Here is a 16,481-nt window from a genome sequence, read left to right on the forward strand (position 1 = left end):
AAAGTCCACTTGTTCTGAGACTCAAGTTTCTTATTCCTTTTTTTTTTAACCCTCACCCAAGGATATGTTTGTTGATTTTAGACAGTAAAATGGTGGGGCACAGAGAGAGAGAGACAGACATAGACAGAGAGACATTAATCCGTTGCCTCCTATACATGCCCTGACCGGTGATCAAATCCACAACTTAGGTATGTTCCCTGACTGGGGATCAAATCTACAACCTATTGGTATGTGGGATGATGCTCCAACCAACTGAGCCACTCGGCCAGAGCAAGTTTCTTCTTGATTTAAGTATTCCTGTTCCTGCTCCAGACACCACACAGGCAATAGGCACTTGCCCACTGGAGGGCAAGGTAAATGGTCAAATGCAGCAGGTTCCTTTTCTCTTACTTTAAAGTGCAAGACATATTGGCCACCCTCACCTCCTCACCCTGGATAACTGCCACCCTTCTCAGAGGGAGAACCCTCAGAAAACTGGGCTAGGAACCATAGCTATTCAGGAAATTGTAAAGATGATCTATAATAATAAACCACCACAGTCTTAAAACAAAACACTTTATTTGATGCAAAAATTCTAAAGGTACAAAAACATCATTTTGCAAATGTCAGCTGTGATCTACTGTCACCTATTCAGAATTATGTACAAATCAAAAGACATTGTTTCCAATGTAAAAATACAGCACACTGCTACAGTCTGTCAGTGCTCACTATTCCACCACAAGGGACACACTTAGTGATGAAACAAGGACAATGGCAGTAACCACCGCGCTCCACAGGCTTTCCCCCTGGAATGCACTAACAGGGAGCTTCTGTAGTAGGAAAGGAAAAAAAGCAAACTAACAGTGAAAATAGAAGTTACCTACTCTCTAAGTGAACACATTTGGTTTTTACAAAAGTTTTTTCTCTGTCCACACTCACTATGCTTTTTCAAGACAAATAAAACCTTAAAAAAAAACCAGATGCTTACATATTAATATTACCCAGTGGTAATTTTTTGTGTGTATAATGAATGGAGTGGTCAGCTTTGTCTACATCATGTATGAACAAAAGATTGCTTCTTTAAATCTTATCTACTGAAGTTTTATATGACATAAACCAGTCACAGAGATTTACTTTTGTTAGACTTCTGGTTGTGTGTTTGCTTTTCCAGACTCACAGGGCTGGGTGAGTTCAGAGTCATAGCTGTAGCCTTTTAGAACATAAAAAAAAAAGCTCCTGGGGGAGTCTGTGGTCACAGCTGAATTTTGGAGAGGAACCAAAGACCAAGAGAGAAGACAACTGATCAAAATTGCCAAGAGGTCTTCACTTGACCTCTTTGCAAATTAGCCCTTAGCAACTACAGTCTAGCTCATCAGTGGTCAATCTGAAGTCTACACCATTGTTGTGACTCATGAATTAAAGGAGATGTTAGAGATATGTAAAAACAGAACCCAAAATTGGGACGTAGGGATAGCTGCCACTCAGAAGGTAAGAGCTGATCTTGAAGAGTATCTTGAAGCAGCTCAAGAATTACATTAAACACATCAGGAATGAGACCAAGCATTGACCACAAGAGGCAGAGGAAATCCCATATATAAGGACTACTATTGCCAAGAAAAAAATGTGGCAATCAAACACTCCTCAAAATGAATAAAGGTGATATTTTTTAAGTGACATTATATTTTTAAGTAGTAAGAGAAGCTGGCACATAAGAATTTCCCTGTAATCCCCATTCTGAGCTTGGCCTACATAAAGCACCAACGTGAATCAGGCACCAGATTCTATTTGGGCAACTAAACTGAGTGTGAAGCTGAGAAAAAGAATAGCAGTGAAAATTACTAAGCCCTTAGAAAATAAGAGCTATGAAGAATGGCATAAGTAGGTGGGATTATTTATCACTGAAATAAAAACACCAGGGGAATGACTTCACTGTGGTTTTCAAATACAGGGAAGGTGACCAGCTGTTCTTTTTCCACTGCACGCTGAACAAAAGAAGGCTGGTTTGAATTTCTATAAGGAAGACATACAAAGAACTATCTGATCAGCAGGATAGGTTACAGAATCTCCTTTTTTGAAAACCCAGAATCCCATTCACAGCCATATGTTTGAAATAATTCAGGAGCAGCCCTGTCTGTCGTCAGGGGGAGCATGCTAGATAATCCAAACTTTCTCCCACCCCCAAAAATCTGAAATCAAAATCAAAGCTGTTGGCTTACAGTCAGACTTCCTTTTGTTTATCTTCACCCTGAGCCTGGAAAGGAGGTAATACAGCAAGTATGACCCCATATCCCAATGATGACTCCTAACTGGTATCTCAATATCAGGAAAAGCTTTTCTCCTTATATGATTTCACACTTCCAAAACAGAGTCAATTCACAGGTCATTTAAAGTGGAAGACAATGCAAATACCTGGCTCTAGTGGACACTCACTCCTTGCCCTACTCCCCACAATGCCTGTGCTTCCTTAAGTCTTGGCGTAAGCGCAGAATCGCACACCACCTAAAAAACTGATTAAGTCAAAAGCTAAAATGATAAATAAAGTCCTTCAGGCTGTAGAGTTTAAGTAAAATTGTTCTAAATGTCCTATTTTTAAATGGGAAGAACATAAACCTGATTTTAAAATTAATAACTAGCTTACCTTTCTTTTAAGACACCATGAAATATAAAGCAGCAATCAAAATATTTCAAATACATCCACAGTCATATGAAATTTCTTTGGGGAAGCAATGAGGGAAAGAAGCAATCCAGCTACCGACTGTGTTTAGCAAGAGCATTTTCTGGTGGTATCAGACATCTCTAATTACCATGTATGCCTTTAATTTCAAATCTTATAAAGCAAAGGTGGGTAACAAACTGGCAGCTAGTGGGCCAAATCAGGTTCACCCATGTGTTCTGTTGGGTCTGAATGCCACCACTACACGACATGCAAATCAGATTTTTCCATATAAAAATGCAGCTTCTCAGCTTCTTTTGAAATATAGGAAGATCAGGCAACCATGGGTGGCCACAACTGGCAGTAGTAAATACCTGCTGTAGGTAGGAGAGGAGCCTTTCAGTTTGCCAGGGTCCCCACCATGACTTATGATATCCCCATCACTAAGAGGACATGTCACTGCCATTTAAAACTAAACCTTATGTTTCTTTACAACTATCCTGCAACACTAGTGCCCCCAAAGGCATACCATCTGTTAAATAGGGGTAACAGTTCTCACTAACAATGTAAGAGTCTAATAACCTTCACATTGGCATTGCCCACTTCTCTCCAATAAAGACATGAAGAGTAATTCCTACCTCTAAGAGAGCCAAATTAGTATTCAAGCAGTTGCCAACAGCCGGGTTTTCTCTCTTTGGGGAGGAGGGTATGTTATTTCTTCTCCAAGAAAATCAATCCCCCTGCCCCTTTTAAGAAAAGATGCTCAACCCTGGGGCAGGGGTCTGAAAAAATCAAATAATCCCACATTTTTAGGGGGACAGCTTTTCTGTTTACTTACACTTAAGTCAGGGAACCTGAGACTAGAAGTTGTTTTTTATTTAACAACAACAACAACAAAAAATTGTGGCTATAAAGGAGTAGCAGTAAACTTTGACAAACATTCATGAACTTAAGTTATGACACATTGATTCCAATAATGTCATTGTCATCAGACATTTAGCAAATGTCATTGCTGAAGACATTTTTTGAACTTCTGATCTGGGACTATCTTTAGTTACTGCTAATATGTCAACCAGAAACTCTGTCTCATGACTTTATGGCCCCATTTCATTTTTGTCTCTAAATATTGGGTTGGCCAGAATGTCTGCATGGTTTTTTCCATAAAATAAAAAACACATTTTTCATTTTCACCCAATAACCTTATTGATTTGGATATTTTGAGAATGTCAGCGAGCTGCCTCCCAATATTGGTTTCTAGTGGGCAGAGGCCAGGGGTGCTGCTAAACATCTTCCAACACATAAGGCAGCTTCACAGCAAAGAACTGTTTGGCCAGAATGTCAATAGTACCAAGAAACTTCGCAAACCTCTTTTGACATACTTCATCAGTCACAGTACCTTCTCCAAACACTGCAGAAATCTTTTTTTGCATTTCAGTTGCGTCTTTTTGCCTTTCTTGAAATAATAAAGCGTGATATGCCAAAAATGTTGCATATTTTCTTCCATCTTCAATATTAAAATGGCTACACAAAAATACACCAATTTTGATTTTTTTAATGCATGCTGATATGACAATGTCACAATACAATCTAACAAAACAGTTTCAAGTGAAGTTAAAGACAACTAAGCACTACTAGAGTTATCATATGAAAAAAACATTAATGGACTTTTTGGCCAACCCTAAACCATTACTTGGCTGGGTCTGCCACCAGGGCCTGGACCTGAATGACTTCTGATTCTTTCTAGAGATCAGTGTGGCTCAAAGGCCCAGGACTGGGCTCTCTGGAGTTTCTTCTGCCCATTGTGTGGCTGTACTGGGACCATCCAGACGGTCACCGTTGCTTGTAGTTGACCTCTGAAAGAACACACCTTGACCTGGGATTTTACCTCCCTGATCACTCTCCTGGAAAAGCTGACTGCGTCAAGTGCTAAGTCCTTTCTGTAGGGTACTGATGAGTTAAGATAAACAACCAGCTCTCTACCTTCAACTACTTGCAGGCTTCTTGGTTACCTGGAACCTTGGATTTACATTTGTTTTCCTGTCCAGAGGACACCATCTAACTTACCTATGCAAGCCTTTGACTCTCAAAACCAGGGACTCATTGAGATCATCCCTATATTCTATTTCTTGTTTCCCCATTGTTTAAAAGCCTGTGACTTACAGAACCTTGATCTTAATTCCAGTTTATCATTTCCACTATCTGGAACAATGTATGAGTCAAAATATGGAGCACTGCTTAAACAGATTCTTTGCCTATAAGGCAATTATTTCTATTCCCAGCATGAGATGGGGAGGGTGGAAAAAAAGAGAAACTAGTAAGACAGAAAACAGGAAGTTGGACTTCTCAACTTACTCTGAGTTAGGCATTCACACTATGGTTTCATTACTTGGTACATCAGTTTGATTTTGTTGAACATCATACAAACATTACATTTCAAAGTAAATACCAAAACCCTAAATCCAAAATAAAACATTAGCTGATTTTTGGACTAGCACCTTTTCCCCTTTCATTTTCATATGTGAATTCATTTAGCAATCTCTGCCCATGAAGCCCAGCTGATGCTCCCCTACCCCAGTCCACCATGCTGTCACTGGGGCTGCTTTTTCAGAGATGCCTTATTTCACATGTGAAGCTGAACATCTATCCTAAAAGTGGCTCTTACTCTCCTTTGGGGCACGCACCATTTAGCCTCAATAAGAAATCTCTCTCATAATGTTTCAAAGTGAATTTTCATATGTTGGCCAAGTTTGAACTGACCAATCTCCTTCACAGAATGCATGCCAAGGATGGAACGGCAAGACAGTCACATGTGGACAGGAGCTCTTTGCTGTCCTGTATTCCATGGCGACAACATGGAATGTCTCTTCTCCAACAAGATGTCTGGTTTTCTGGGGCACGCAGTTCTGCTGCTCACTTGTTTCTCCCTCAGAGCAGCTGCAGGAAACTCGATGCCAGAGAACAGACGATCACGTTCTTCTTACAAGAAACTGCCAGCTGCCTTTACAGAGCAGGGTACACGGCATTTGCATTAAAAATGCACGCAAACCTCTTCTTTCTAGGAGGACTGTAAACCTTCCTTCCCCCACCTGCCAAGCATGTGCTTGGAAAGAGAACTCCTGCCCCTTTCTACCTCCCACTCCTCCTCAGGATGTTCCTTGTGTCCCCTTCAACATTGCTGGAGTCAAAACCATGGTCCCTGGTGTGTATGCTGAGAAAAGAGGGTGTCAAAGCCAACAACTCCTGTGAAAAAGGTGGAAAAGGATGCTCACATTCCCAGAAGGACATGGGGAGGAGAAGGGAACAACTGTTTCCCCTTTGGAAACAGGAATTCTGTAGAAGAAGCCATTCATAAAAACAGAACATTTACATTTTCTTTCTATAGAAAATTCTTTCCTAAACTCTGAATAGCTGTTTTTAGTAGGACGGAGCACAAGAGACAAATCTTTCATTGGGTAAGTACAATATAAACACAAAGTGAAACATGAGTCACAAGCTGGGTTGTGGGGGTAATACTTTTAAGATTCAAAAATTTACTGATTTCAGGTTCCATGTCCTCTTTAGACAATATTTGAAGAGCACATTCGTCTTTGGGACAGTCCCCTCCTTTTCACCTTCTTAAAAAGAGGCTTGTCATTAGTCAAAACCAGTTCAGCAGATCAAATGGCCACCATCTCCAACACTGTGTACTTCAGTGGATTCTCACCCCAAATATTTTGGACACAGCTTTAGACCAGAGGCCAACAGACACATGAACTGCAACTTCCAGTACTACAGCCCAGTCATGTATCAGTCTCTTAAAAACAAAATTCCAGACACCAACATCTGAGGTATAGTGCAGTAAATGTAGCCCAGGAAAGCCTGGCAGCCAGATGTGGCCCTTGCATGATGCCTACTCATACCAGGAGGTGGTCCTGGCTGCTAAGCCCTGGTGTCATTGCATGTTGACCAACCCATCTCAGAAAAAGTGGTACAGATGATCGTCCTGGCCCTGCAATCGCCCCCTCTCAGCCAGCATGTCACCTATTAATACATAAAGACTCGTTTTTATGAAAGGTGATTATATATTCAGTCATCTTCTAGGCCTTTTTTCACATCCATGGCATCATAAGTGCCACACCAAAAATGGACAGTAATATCTATAATGACATGGATTCCAGATAGACTGACACTTGATTTCTATGGTTGTAATAGCATTAAAAGTGCTTTTTCTACAAAGCATTTCAAATCAAAGCAGCCAACAGTGAATGGGCAAAGTCTGCAGAGATAAATTAAGTCTGAACAATCAGTGCAGGTATTTTCCTGTCCCTCTTTACATGTTTCCTCCCTACCTCCCAGTACTGGCTCTAATCCAGGGTCTGACCTAACATGGCAAGCTGTTGTCAGATCTTATGGACATGCCTTTCAGAGATCCATATGGTTTTAGAAAATCAAAGACTTTGCCAAGATATGTTAGAGAGTAGGGGCAAGGAGAACAAGTACTGGCATGAATTTCACTCCAAACATCCTGGTAGGAGACCTCAGCTCCAAGTGGGCTACCCAACCAGAGAGATGAGCTGGGGAACCAGAGAAAGGCAGCAGCTAAAGTGGCAATGCTTAGACTCTTCAGTTTCATTACAAAGGGGCGGCCGTGTAGAGTTCACCAGTGTAGCTGTAGCAACCAGGTTCTGCTTTATACACCCCAGAGGTGAGGAGCTTGGATGGAAGGGCAGGAGGGTCCTCCTCACCTAAGGAAAGAAGAGAGGGCAGAGCCACATGTCATTGCACCTCACTGTGCTGGGCATTCAGGCCAGACGTGGTAGAATCTGGGTTTGGACTATAGGCTTTACACAAACGAGGCAAGCGTCCCAATCAGCTCAAGATGGAGCACTTGCATGCTGCTAAGGAGTCCTAGTTCCCTTAACTGAGGGTCAAGGGTTTGCATGCATGGCTGCAACTAGTCACAGGCACAGTAAGGAACAGCCAGACATGGGCATCCTGCAGAGGATCCCTAGGGAAGTGGGTCCTCCTACAGAGCTCTACCTGGAGCCTGTGCTAAGCTGTGATGGAGACACTACTGTGTCCCTGAACCTCAGGTTCAACAGGTGCGGCTTTAAGGACATTGGGAGGTTTGGGGAAGAGTGAACACTGCAAATCCCAGCAAAGATCCAGGTCCCCAGAACCTCATCTAACACCACTGGGGCCCACTGCATCTTGGTCTTCAGATGTTTTGGGAGTTTGGTAAGGTGATATAATGCACATATTCTATATTACATAACATAGGACTGGAGTGCTCACAGTAATTTAGCATCAGCTCACACATGTGAACATTCCCATTACCTGGGGTAAATTGAGGCTATCAAGGCAGTTGTGTTACTTCCCATCAGGTTTCAGTGCCAGACAAGTTTGCAGAATAGCAAACTTATCTAGCAAACCGAAATTAGAAAAACACTTTTCACAGATTTCAGAATTATGAACAAATGCTGCGGCCTGCATTGGAACCGACCCACCGGCACTCTGGGTTCCCCAGTGCCTTACCCAGGCCTGAGGAGGATGATACACTCTCCGTCAGCGAGGACGTTTCTGTTTGGTCCGCTGAGAGCCCTTCCATCAGGGGCAGTGACAGCTCGGAGGAGGGCACAGAGGAGTCGTAGATGCCCGAGTCCCGAGGCATGCCCGAGGTGCTGACAGCTTTCACTACATGCAACAGGGGCTGCAGGACCGAGCTGCCGATGGCACTGGGCCCAACCTCCGCGTCTTCGTCCATACCCAGATGCTGACCCTCCGAGTGCAAGTCGGCAGGAGACCCAGGGACGGGCACCTCCGCCTTGAGACAAAAGTCACTCTCGGGCCCTGGCTTGCACAGGACATCATTTAGGGCCAACCCGGAGTCAAACTTCTCCAGGACTGGCTCCTGGTAGCGGAGCGGGGGAGGGTGGAAAGGAACGAACTGCTTCTCAAACCAGTCTGGCTCCTCATCAATAAACTGGTGCATGTTGCAAATGGCGACGTACAGGGACCTGCCGGACTTACTCCGGAAGTAGTTCCTCCTGCTGACGTGTCCCGGGTGCTGCCCTGGCGCCAGGAGGCTGTGGTCTCGCGAGTGTAGGTGGGAACAGAGCTGGGGAAGGTTGTCCATGAGCTTGTACTTGGTGCTCAGGTCCAAGACGCCAGGAACGTCTGCCTCGCAGGAATAATCAAAGTAGACCGCAATAAACTTGTTGAGCGCGGCCGATGAGCTCTGTTTGGCCTGGCGGAGCTTTTCTGCAATGGCCGACACCGCCACCAGGAAGAGCTCCCCTTTCCCGGAGCCTCGGCCACCTCCCTTGTGCTTGTAGTTCTTCTTGTCCACAAAGTACTTCATGCCTTTGGAACAGACCACGATGATAAACTCGGATTCGTGGATCTTCTGGATGACCCATTCTCTCTGCCCTTCTCTGCAGAGGCTAAAGTCTTCCCATAGGTCCAGAGCCACCTGGAAAGAGAAGAACCCACACTTACATACAGCCTGGAGCCTCGGATAAGAAAACAAATGTTACAAGAAGGGCACACCATCTCTCCCTTAATCATTATTAGCACTGCTATGTGCTGCTCCAAGGTTACCCAGCCCCAAGGAACAGCTAACAAACACTCTATAGATAAGTCGCATACCAGACCCTCTGTATCATGTCCTCAATTTAGCATAATGTGGGATCATTGACACACCTGCAAGCAAAAAGACAGAAGCATGAAGCTTCTAGCAACCTGCCTAAGTCACATAATGTGTATGACATCCTCAAGGAGCTTAGAGTGTGGTGCAGAGCATGAAAACGGAGGCACTGGAGTTGGTCCACCTGATGAGTGAGGCTGCCCACATGGAGGACAGGTCCTGGAGAGAAAGCTGGAAGGTGATGATGGAGGAATGTGGATGAGGGGCCCAAAGTGGGTTGAAAAATGGAGCTCAGGTCTGGTTGCCAGACTCACTCACAATGCTGTGTGGCTCATGTCCAAAGAATGTGACAAGAGGACCTCCCTGTTCAGTCTCAAAGTCATGCTGGCTACCAGTTGGTCAGTGACTAGAGAAGAGGGTGGTGAACTGCAGTAACATGGCCATTCTGGTTAACTCAGTTGAGGTTGACCAGCATCCTCCATCAGGACCTAACAGCGATCTACATAGTCACATCTATATAAAGCCTCTGAAAGCCCGAGGGGATTCTGGCAGGGCATTTGAGGTGGGGGAAGAAAACCAGGCTCCCTCAGAGGGTTTCACCTCCCCAGACCATTTTCACCTGATTCTGTTCAAGTCATTTCTTTGTAATTGTACCTTTCTCTTCCCTTCTGTAGTTCATAATTCCCAGTGGCTATGCCCAAACATGCAGCCATAGTCTGTTAAGGCGGATGAGGATCTGAAATGACTTTGTCTTTCTCTTCTGCTCTGAGGTGTTACCAAAAAGAAGAAACCCCAAACATCTATCCACCTGCTAAAGATAATCCTAAATTTGTCTTACACTTGCCCTAATTCTTCCAAACATACATTCTAAAAACTAACTGGGATTATATACCAAGCATTTAAAAAATGTTCCTATCTTTAATTTAGCAATTCCATTTCAGGCATTTATCTTTGGAAAATCATCAGAAATGAAGCAAAAATGAACTACCGAGATGTTTAATGATTTGAAATAACATTATGGATCACATGGCTATTTAAAATGACAGTTTATGCAAAACTGCTGATTGTGTAAAAAGTTATTAAAGAGACAGAAAAAAATAATTCCAAGCCACCCCAAACACAAACTGTATGTATGAGTTCATCCACGTAGAAAAAGACTGGAAGGACATACACTGAATATTAACCATGGTTCCTCTTTTTTTCAGGTTGATGTTTCAGGCCACTTTTCCTCATCTTTTTCTAGTTTCAAAATTTTCTACAGTATTACACACATAAATGAGGTTGTCTGTGTCTGAAGACAGTGTGTGGTACCTGCTCAAGTTTGCCATTGTTTTTCAGCACATGGGCTTATCTGCCAACCTCTCCACCTTCCTACATTGGGAAACGGAGCCAGCCTTATAAATACATTTTTTGACACTAGAGGGCAGCCTCACCACATGCAGAGATTGAGAGCAACCTACCAGTAGGCACAAATAACCTAACTACACAATTACTGTATAATTCTTGCATTTGTAAGAAACAATGTACCCTCCATGATAGCTTCAGACTTCACTCTAACATTAACACTATAACATTATAAATAATCTCTATATGAATAGCTTAACTAAAAAGAACAGATAAGAAACCATGATGTATTATTTTCCCTTTTTAGCAAAACTCCCCCAAAGAATTGTTAAATATACTTTACTTGCCATTATCTCTTTGATGATCACCAGGATATGTCAAGTGACCACCTCTCCCCACCCCCAGTACATGCTCCCAGGGCAGCTTGCCTCTCCCAGCTAACCCCCTCCCCCCCCCACACACACCACCACCACGTAACTTCCTGTCAGGTAAGTGCCACTCAAGACTTCTGAGCAGGACAGTGTCAGAGTTAGAACTGAGTATTAGAAAACATTTAGTTTTGGTGATGGGTAGGGCAGACTGAAAGAAGAATGCAAGTCTGACCCCCATTTGGAAGCCAGGAACTGCTGGAGAGCAGGTGCCACCGAATGAGGCCTGGAGGCAGGGATAAGGTAGACAGAAGAGGGTGCAGAGCATGTGACCCACAAAAGGTAAGGGAGAAGATTTTAGATTTTTACCTCGCAGCCGCAGAAGTCCTGTAGGAAGTAGGCAAAACACTGGACGACATTCATGTGATTCTGGCCATCTTTACTGGAATAACAGAGAAAGACCTTCGGCCGTGGCTGAAGCCTCTCTCTGGGACGTGCTGTAGTGTAGGTGGAGGACTCAGAACTCTCTTCATCTAAATGTGAATATATATTTTCTAAATTGGAAAAGAAGATAGGATTGATAGCTATGAGCAACACTCTGTCCTGTTCCCTAAGACTGGGGAACTAATGTTATGTTTAAGAAACAGAAGGTGACATGGCCACTTAGAGTACTCCCAGTTCCCCAACTTAACCAGCCCTGCTGGGTCACCACTGGGAACGGGGCAGCTGATTTATCTAGTGGAGCAAAAAATGGTCAAAATTTGTTCTTCACCTATAATCGACCAAGATTTTAGGTGAGCAAACCAAACACACTTTAGAGACCACACTATCAGCAAACAGCACCCAGAAGCAACTCTTAAAACCAAGTGCACCTACTAACTAGTCCAATCAGCATTGGCAGAGTATGCCTTTTTTAAAAAGGCACTTTTTAAAATTGAAGTATAACTTACAAGAGTAAAATGCACAAATCTTAAGAGTACATCTCCATTTTTATTTTTTTAGTAAGAAGTTTTTTTAAAGAATTTATTTACTTTTAGAGAGAAGGGACGTGAGCGGAAAAGAGAGGGAGAGAAACATCAATGTGTAGTTGCCTCTCATGTGCCCCCTACTGGGGAGCATGTGCTTTGGCTAGGAATCAAACCAGCAATTCTTTGGTTTGCAGGCTGCTGTTCAATCCACTGAGCCAAACCACCCAGGGCTCAATTTCTTATCCAAGTATACACTTGTGTGGTCGCCACTTGGGTCAAGATACAGAACATTTCCAACTCCCCAGAAGGTTCCCTCCTGATACTTGACTTTTATAAGTGATCAAGCCTTACCTTTATCCTTACTCATACCTTTAGACTTCCTTGATGCTCTTGAATTTACTACCCCAAGTTTGACAACAGAGATATGCCTGTCCTTTTAGTGGCTCCTGAGGTTAAAAGTCAAGCATTTTAATTCTAGAAAGTACTGTAGTCAGGAAACTGACAAAGGCACTATGTAGCTTCCCAGATGCCCACCTGGAGGGACCAAGCACTCCGGTCCTGTGCCCGGGGGGGAGGGACACACCACACACATACCTTGTTGCTTCTTACGGCACATCACAGTGAAGAGTGTTGCGAATGCTGATATGACCACCAGCGGCACAGTGATGGCTATGGCTCTGATGGGCCCAGCCCATGGAGAATGCACTGGGAAATTTCAAAGGGAGGACTTTTAAACTTAAACAGCACAGCAGCTTCAAAGAGATTTTTTTTTCTTTTTCAATATAAGCCACATAACAGGTTCTAGGACCCCTTGACCACCTTTCTCTAGTACTGGTTTAGTCATTTAAAAAGGATTCATTTTGAAGAAACAATTCAACAGTTAGTCTGCTAACTGTAAATACCTCTCAGTGAGAATTTTGCCTAAGGAAACCTCCCCCTCCCACCACCACTTTTCTTCCAAGGACAATTGACTATTTATTTAGTTCCAGCAACACACACCACACTGGCTTTGATCTTACAGGCATCCGCATTAGGGTGGAGGAAAGTCAGGTTTAATTGAACATCCTTTGAGAGAGGAGCTCAAGTTTTGTTGTGTTTTGTTTTTATAAACCATTAGGTATAGATGTCTTGGTGTACTCTAGTCCAGAGCCAACATTTCAAACAGAAGGATTCTTACCTGGCTTCAAGGTATAATGCATCACTTTCCTTGTTGTATTAGAGTCATCTACCAGCTGCAAAACAGAGGGTGCTGTGTTATTTTTTTAAAATGATAGCATCTCAACAGGTTTCATTCTTTTGTCATCTCAGGGCAGTGTGAGGAGGCAGGAAGGATGGGGTGAGGGAAAGGAGGGCTGCTGTCTGTGATCATGAGGGGAGACTGTCCACTGATGGCCATACACATCTCTGCTTTACCAGCTCACAAGTCTTGACTTCTTCATACATCAAAAGGTGGCTTATTCATTGATGAAATCAGTTAGTGAGGTCCATGTTCTAACAATTTTCTATTAGAATGGCATACTGGACCTCCATTAATGCTTTAAGAGGGTGTGTCTGTTCAAAACCACATATTGTTACAGAGTCATGCAAGAACTAGGTGTTTCTACCAAAATTTTAAGATATGTTGTTCATCTTTGAATAAGAAGGCTATGGGCACATTTTTAATGTCTATTTTTCTTTTACTCCTATTTTTGTAATATTTTTGGTACTAGAAAAGAAATTTACAAAAGAAAAGAAAAGTATATCATTTACATGCTCTTTTAAGTGGAACTTGGAACTCATGTAAATTTATACAGAAGAATGTCAGGGAGAAACCTGGAGAAGTATAGGCAGACATAATAGGCATAACTTTTGCCTTGCTGTTTTATTACCAAAACAAGACTTTTTAGAAGGTAAACTTTTAAAAATGTATCTTTGTAAGGAAGAAAGAATTCTATATAGAATTTAAAATCATGGTTATGTGGACTGTATGGTTACATAAAAATATTTATTTGAAATATTTAATGAAAAATCAAATATCAATTTTATATAAAGTTTTTAAAAAGCATATTAAGGTCCATGTAAAAATATAACTGTGCACACCTTCAATGGCTTGAAATTTTAGTTAACAGTTGGATTTCTAAATGAACTGGACTCATTCTGTAGAATTAATAACAGAGCTTTCTTAATTTATACATACCTCAATTATATAATCCCCTGGAGATACATTTTGAAGGAGACAGGTGGTTGTCTCTGTATTTTGCTCCTGCAAAGAAATAATATTCTTAAAACTTGGATCTTGTATAGAGATCATCAGGACTCTTTTCTCCCCAGAGCTGAAGGAGCTGTGCCACCAGTCTCACACACGTTTTCAGAAGGCATCAATCAGGTCAGAAAGCAACTGTGTTTCTCTGCCACCTTATCAGGACTCCACTTTGATAAAAGGCCCAGGAGAGTCTGGGACCCCTTTCATATTGAACATGTAGCTGGTGGCACCCTTAGGAATATTTGATTGAAACTATGTAGTTAGAATACCCTTTACTTAATGAAAGGGTGAGGAAAGAAATTACCTGTCTGTGTGTGTTTATGTGCTATAATTTTAACTCGAGCAAAGATCAAAGGTCAATGAATAGATGAGAGCCAGCAGGAAAGCAAAACTCAACACACATAGGAGCACACCCAGGAGGATGCTGGGGTCTTCCACACCCACTAAAAACCTCTCTCGGTGCTCCCAGGGGGCGATCTCAGAGTACGGTGAGCTTCCATGGACAACAGTGTGGTATTTGGGGGTGGGGGAGCGCAATGGCATGAAGAAAGGGGGTATAAAGGGACTAAATAGTAACGGGAAATACGCAATTAAAAAAATAAATAAAAACTTTTTACAAAGCTAAAAAAAATGGGTTTCCCATTCCCTTTGACTGCCCCCAGTTTAAAGAACTTGGTTACTGAGTTTCTACTTAACCTTAGCCTATGTGTAAAATCAGCAGCCACTGAAATGCTAGTGATATGACTCTTCCACGTAGTTTTTCCACTTACTCTGTGACCTTGAGCAAACCAGGCAACCTCCCTGAACCTCATCTGTAAAGTGGGAATGACAGCAGCCTCTGTTTCATAGGGCTGTAAGGACTCAATGAGCGTAAAGCTTGGTGACTGGCACACAGTGGGCACCTGATTAATGTTTAAATATAAAAGAACAAACTAGAGATACTTCATTATTTTGGTCCTTTGATAATATTTTTACTGGGCTACATTACCACCAGGATAGCTGGGATGTAGATAACTGGGGAGTTAGGGATGACGGCAAGGTGGCCTGAGACACACCAAAGAATATTCTGGAATACCTACTGACTGCTGAGAGTCAACAACACCTAACGCTCAAATTGAACCATCCAAATCCTAGGGGTGCAGGGGTCACTTTAAAACATGTAGTGTTTCTTTATGTACAACTAACCTGTTTACAAGTCTTCCGCTTGAAGGGTCCCTCGTGCTTGAGCTTGTAATGAAGATAGAAGAAACGGAAGCCAAAGGAGTGCGGTGCGTGGTCAAAGGACACCTGCATGTCCAGACCGTGCTGGGTGACATTCAGGTTTCGAGGCTTCCAGACTGGGAGGACAAAGCGCCCAAGTGAGCACTTGAGGCCAGCTGACACCATGGTGGGGGGGGGGGGGCGTGCAGGGCAACACTTTGAGACAAGAATGGCTATACTCACAGGGTTTACAGGCCAGGTTGTCCGGCTGCAACAACAGGTCACAGGCTATTAAGAGAGGTGTATATTTTTGGTTATAGGACAGTTTGACATTTTTCTTGTCCAACAATTCAGTAAAATATAAATATCTGGCACTGGGTATGGCTGGGAAGAGTATAAAATACATCAATTCAACAATGATTTTCAGTATAGCGCAGTTGTATCTCATGAAGACTTAAACTGTACAATATAAAATATTAATGCTGTTCATTTTATGCCAAAAAGCACTACGAAGTCACCCAGATTTTAAAAGCTTGTCAAGGATTATGCAGTTTCAAGTTCAGCAGCCAAGAGCAGCAGGACCCTGTCCATACTAGTGCCACATGGATGCTGTTTAAGCTGTGACAGAAGCTGCTGGCCCCTGTCCCACCGTGGAGGTGTTTAGGCACAGGAGGCTGTTAGCTGTCTCAGGGTTATTTTTTTTTAAGTTGGTGCCATTATCATCTCCATTTTTTTTCTTTCTTAGTGATTCTAAAGAGAAGAGAAGGGAGAGAGAAACACTGATGTGAGAGAGAAGCATTTATGACTGGGAACCAAACTCACAACCCAGGCATGTGCCCTGACCAGAAGCTGAACCCATGACCTTTCAGTCTGCAGGACGATGCCTAACCAACTGAGCCACACCAGCCAGGGCTAGATCAAGTTTACTTTAACCTTCACTAGCATTCTAATCTAAAATCCTTTTGATGGAATCTAAAAGTGACATCAGGTATCTACTAAGAAGTAGCACCAATGCTGCAAAGCAGGCACCAAAGCCAGTAGCTTTGAAACATGATTGCAATGCAATAAAAACTCAGTGAGAGAGGCCAAACAGCTGGTTCAA

General features: G+C 42.7%; 1 protein-coding gene across 2 annotated transcripts in view; it reads right to left on the reverse strand.

Annotated features, from left to right (window-relative positions):
- Nucleotides 1–541: 541 nt before the first annotated feature.
- Nucleotides 542–16,481, reverse strand: part of IL17RD (interleukin 17 receptor D) — a 66,620-nt gene continuing 50,680 nt past the window's right edge. The window contains exons 6-13 of one of the 2 annotated variants that reach the window (XM_028518078.2): nucleotides 15,623–15,667; nucleotides 15,365–15,516; nucleotides 14,114–14,179; nucleotides 13,115–13,169; nucleotides 12,532–12,642; nucleotides 11,339–11,523; nucleotides 8,147–9,083; nucleotides 542–7,356 (exon numbers count right to left, since the gene is read on the reverse strand). In XM_028518078.2, coding sequence (XP_028373879.1) covers nucleotides 7,244–7,356; nucleotides 8,147–9,083; nucleotides 11,339–11,523; nucleotides 12,532–12,642; nucleotides 13,115–13,169; nucleotides 14,114–14,179; nucleotides 15,365–15,516; nucleotides 15,623–15,667 — 1,664 coding nt within the window. In that variant the 3' untranslated portion in view covers nucleotides 542–7,243. The remainder of the gene's footprint in view (nucleotides 7,357–8,146; nucleotides 9,084–11,338; nucleotides 11,524–12,531; nucleotides 12,643–13,114; nucleotides 13,170–14,113; nucleotides 14,180–15,364; nucleotides 15,517–15,622; nucleotides 15,668–16,481) is intronic. The other variant, XM_036030940.1, reaches the window with a different exon arrangement.

The sequence above is a fragment of the Phyllostomus discolor genome, chromosome 7 (assembly GCF_004126475.2).
Source record: "Phyllostomus discolor isolate MPI-MPIP mPhyDis1 chromosome 7, mPhyDis1.pri.v3, whole genome shotgun sequence".
NCBI classification, from domain to species: Eukaryota; Metazoa; Chordata; class Mammalia; order Chiroptera; family Phyllostomidae; genus Phyllostomus; species Phyllostomus discolor.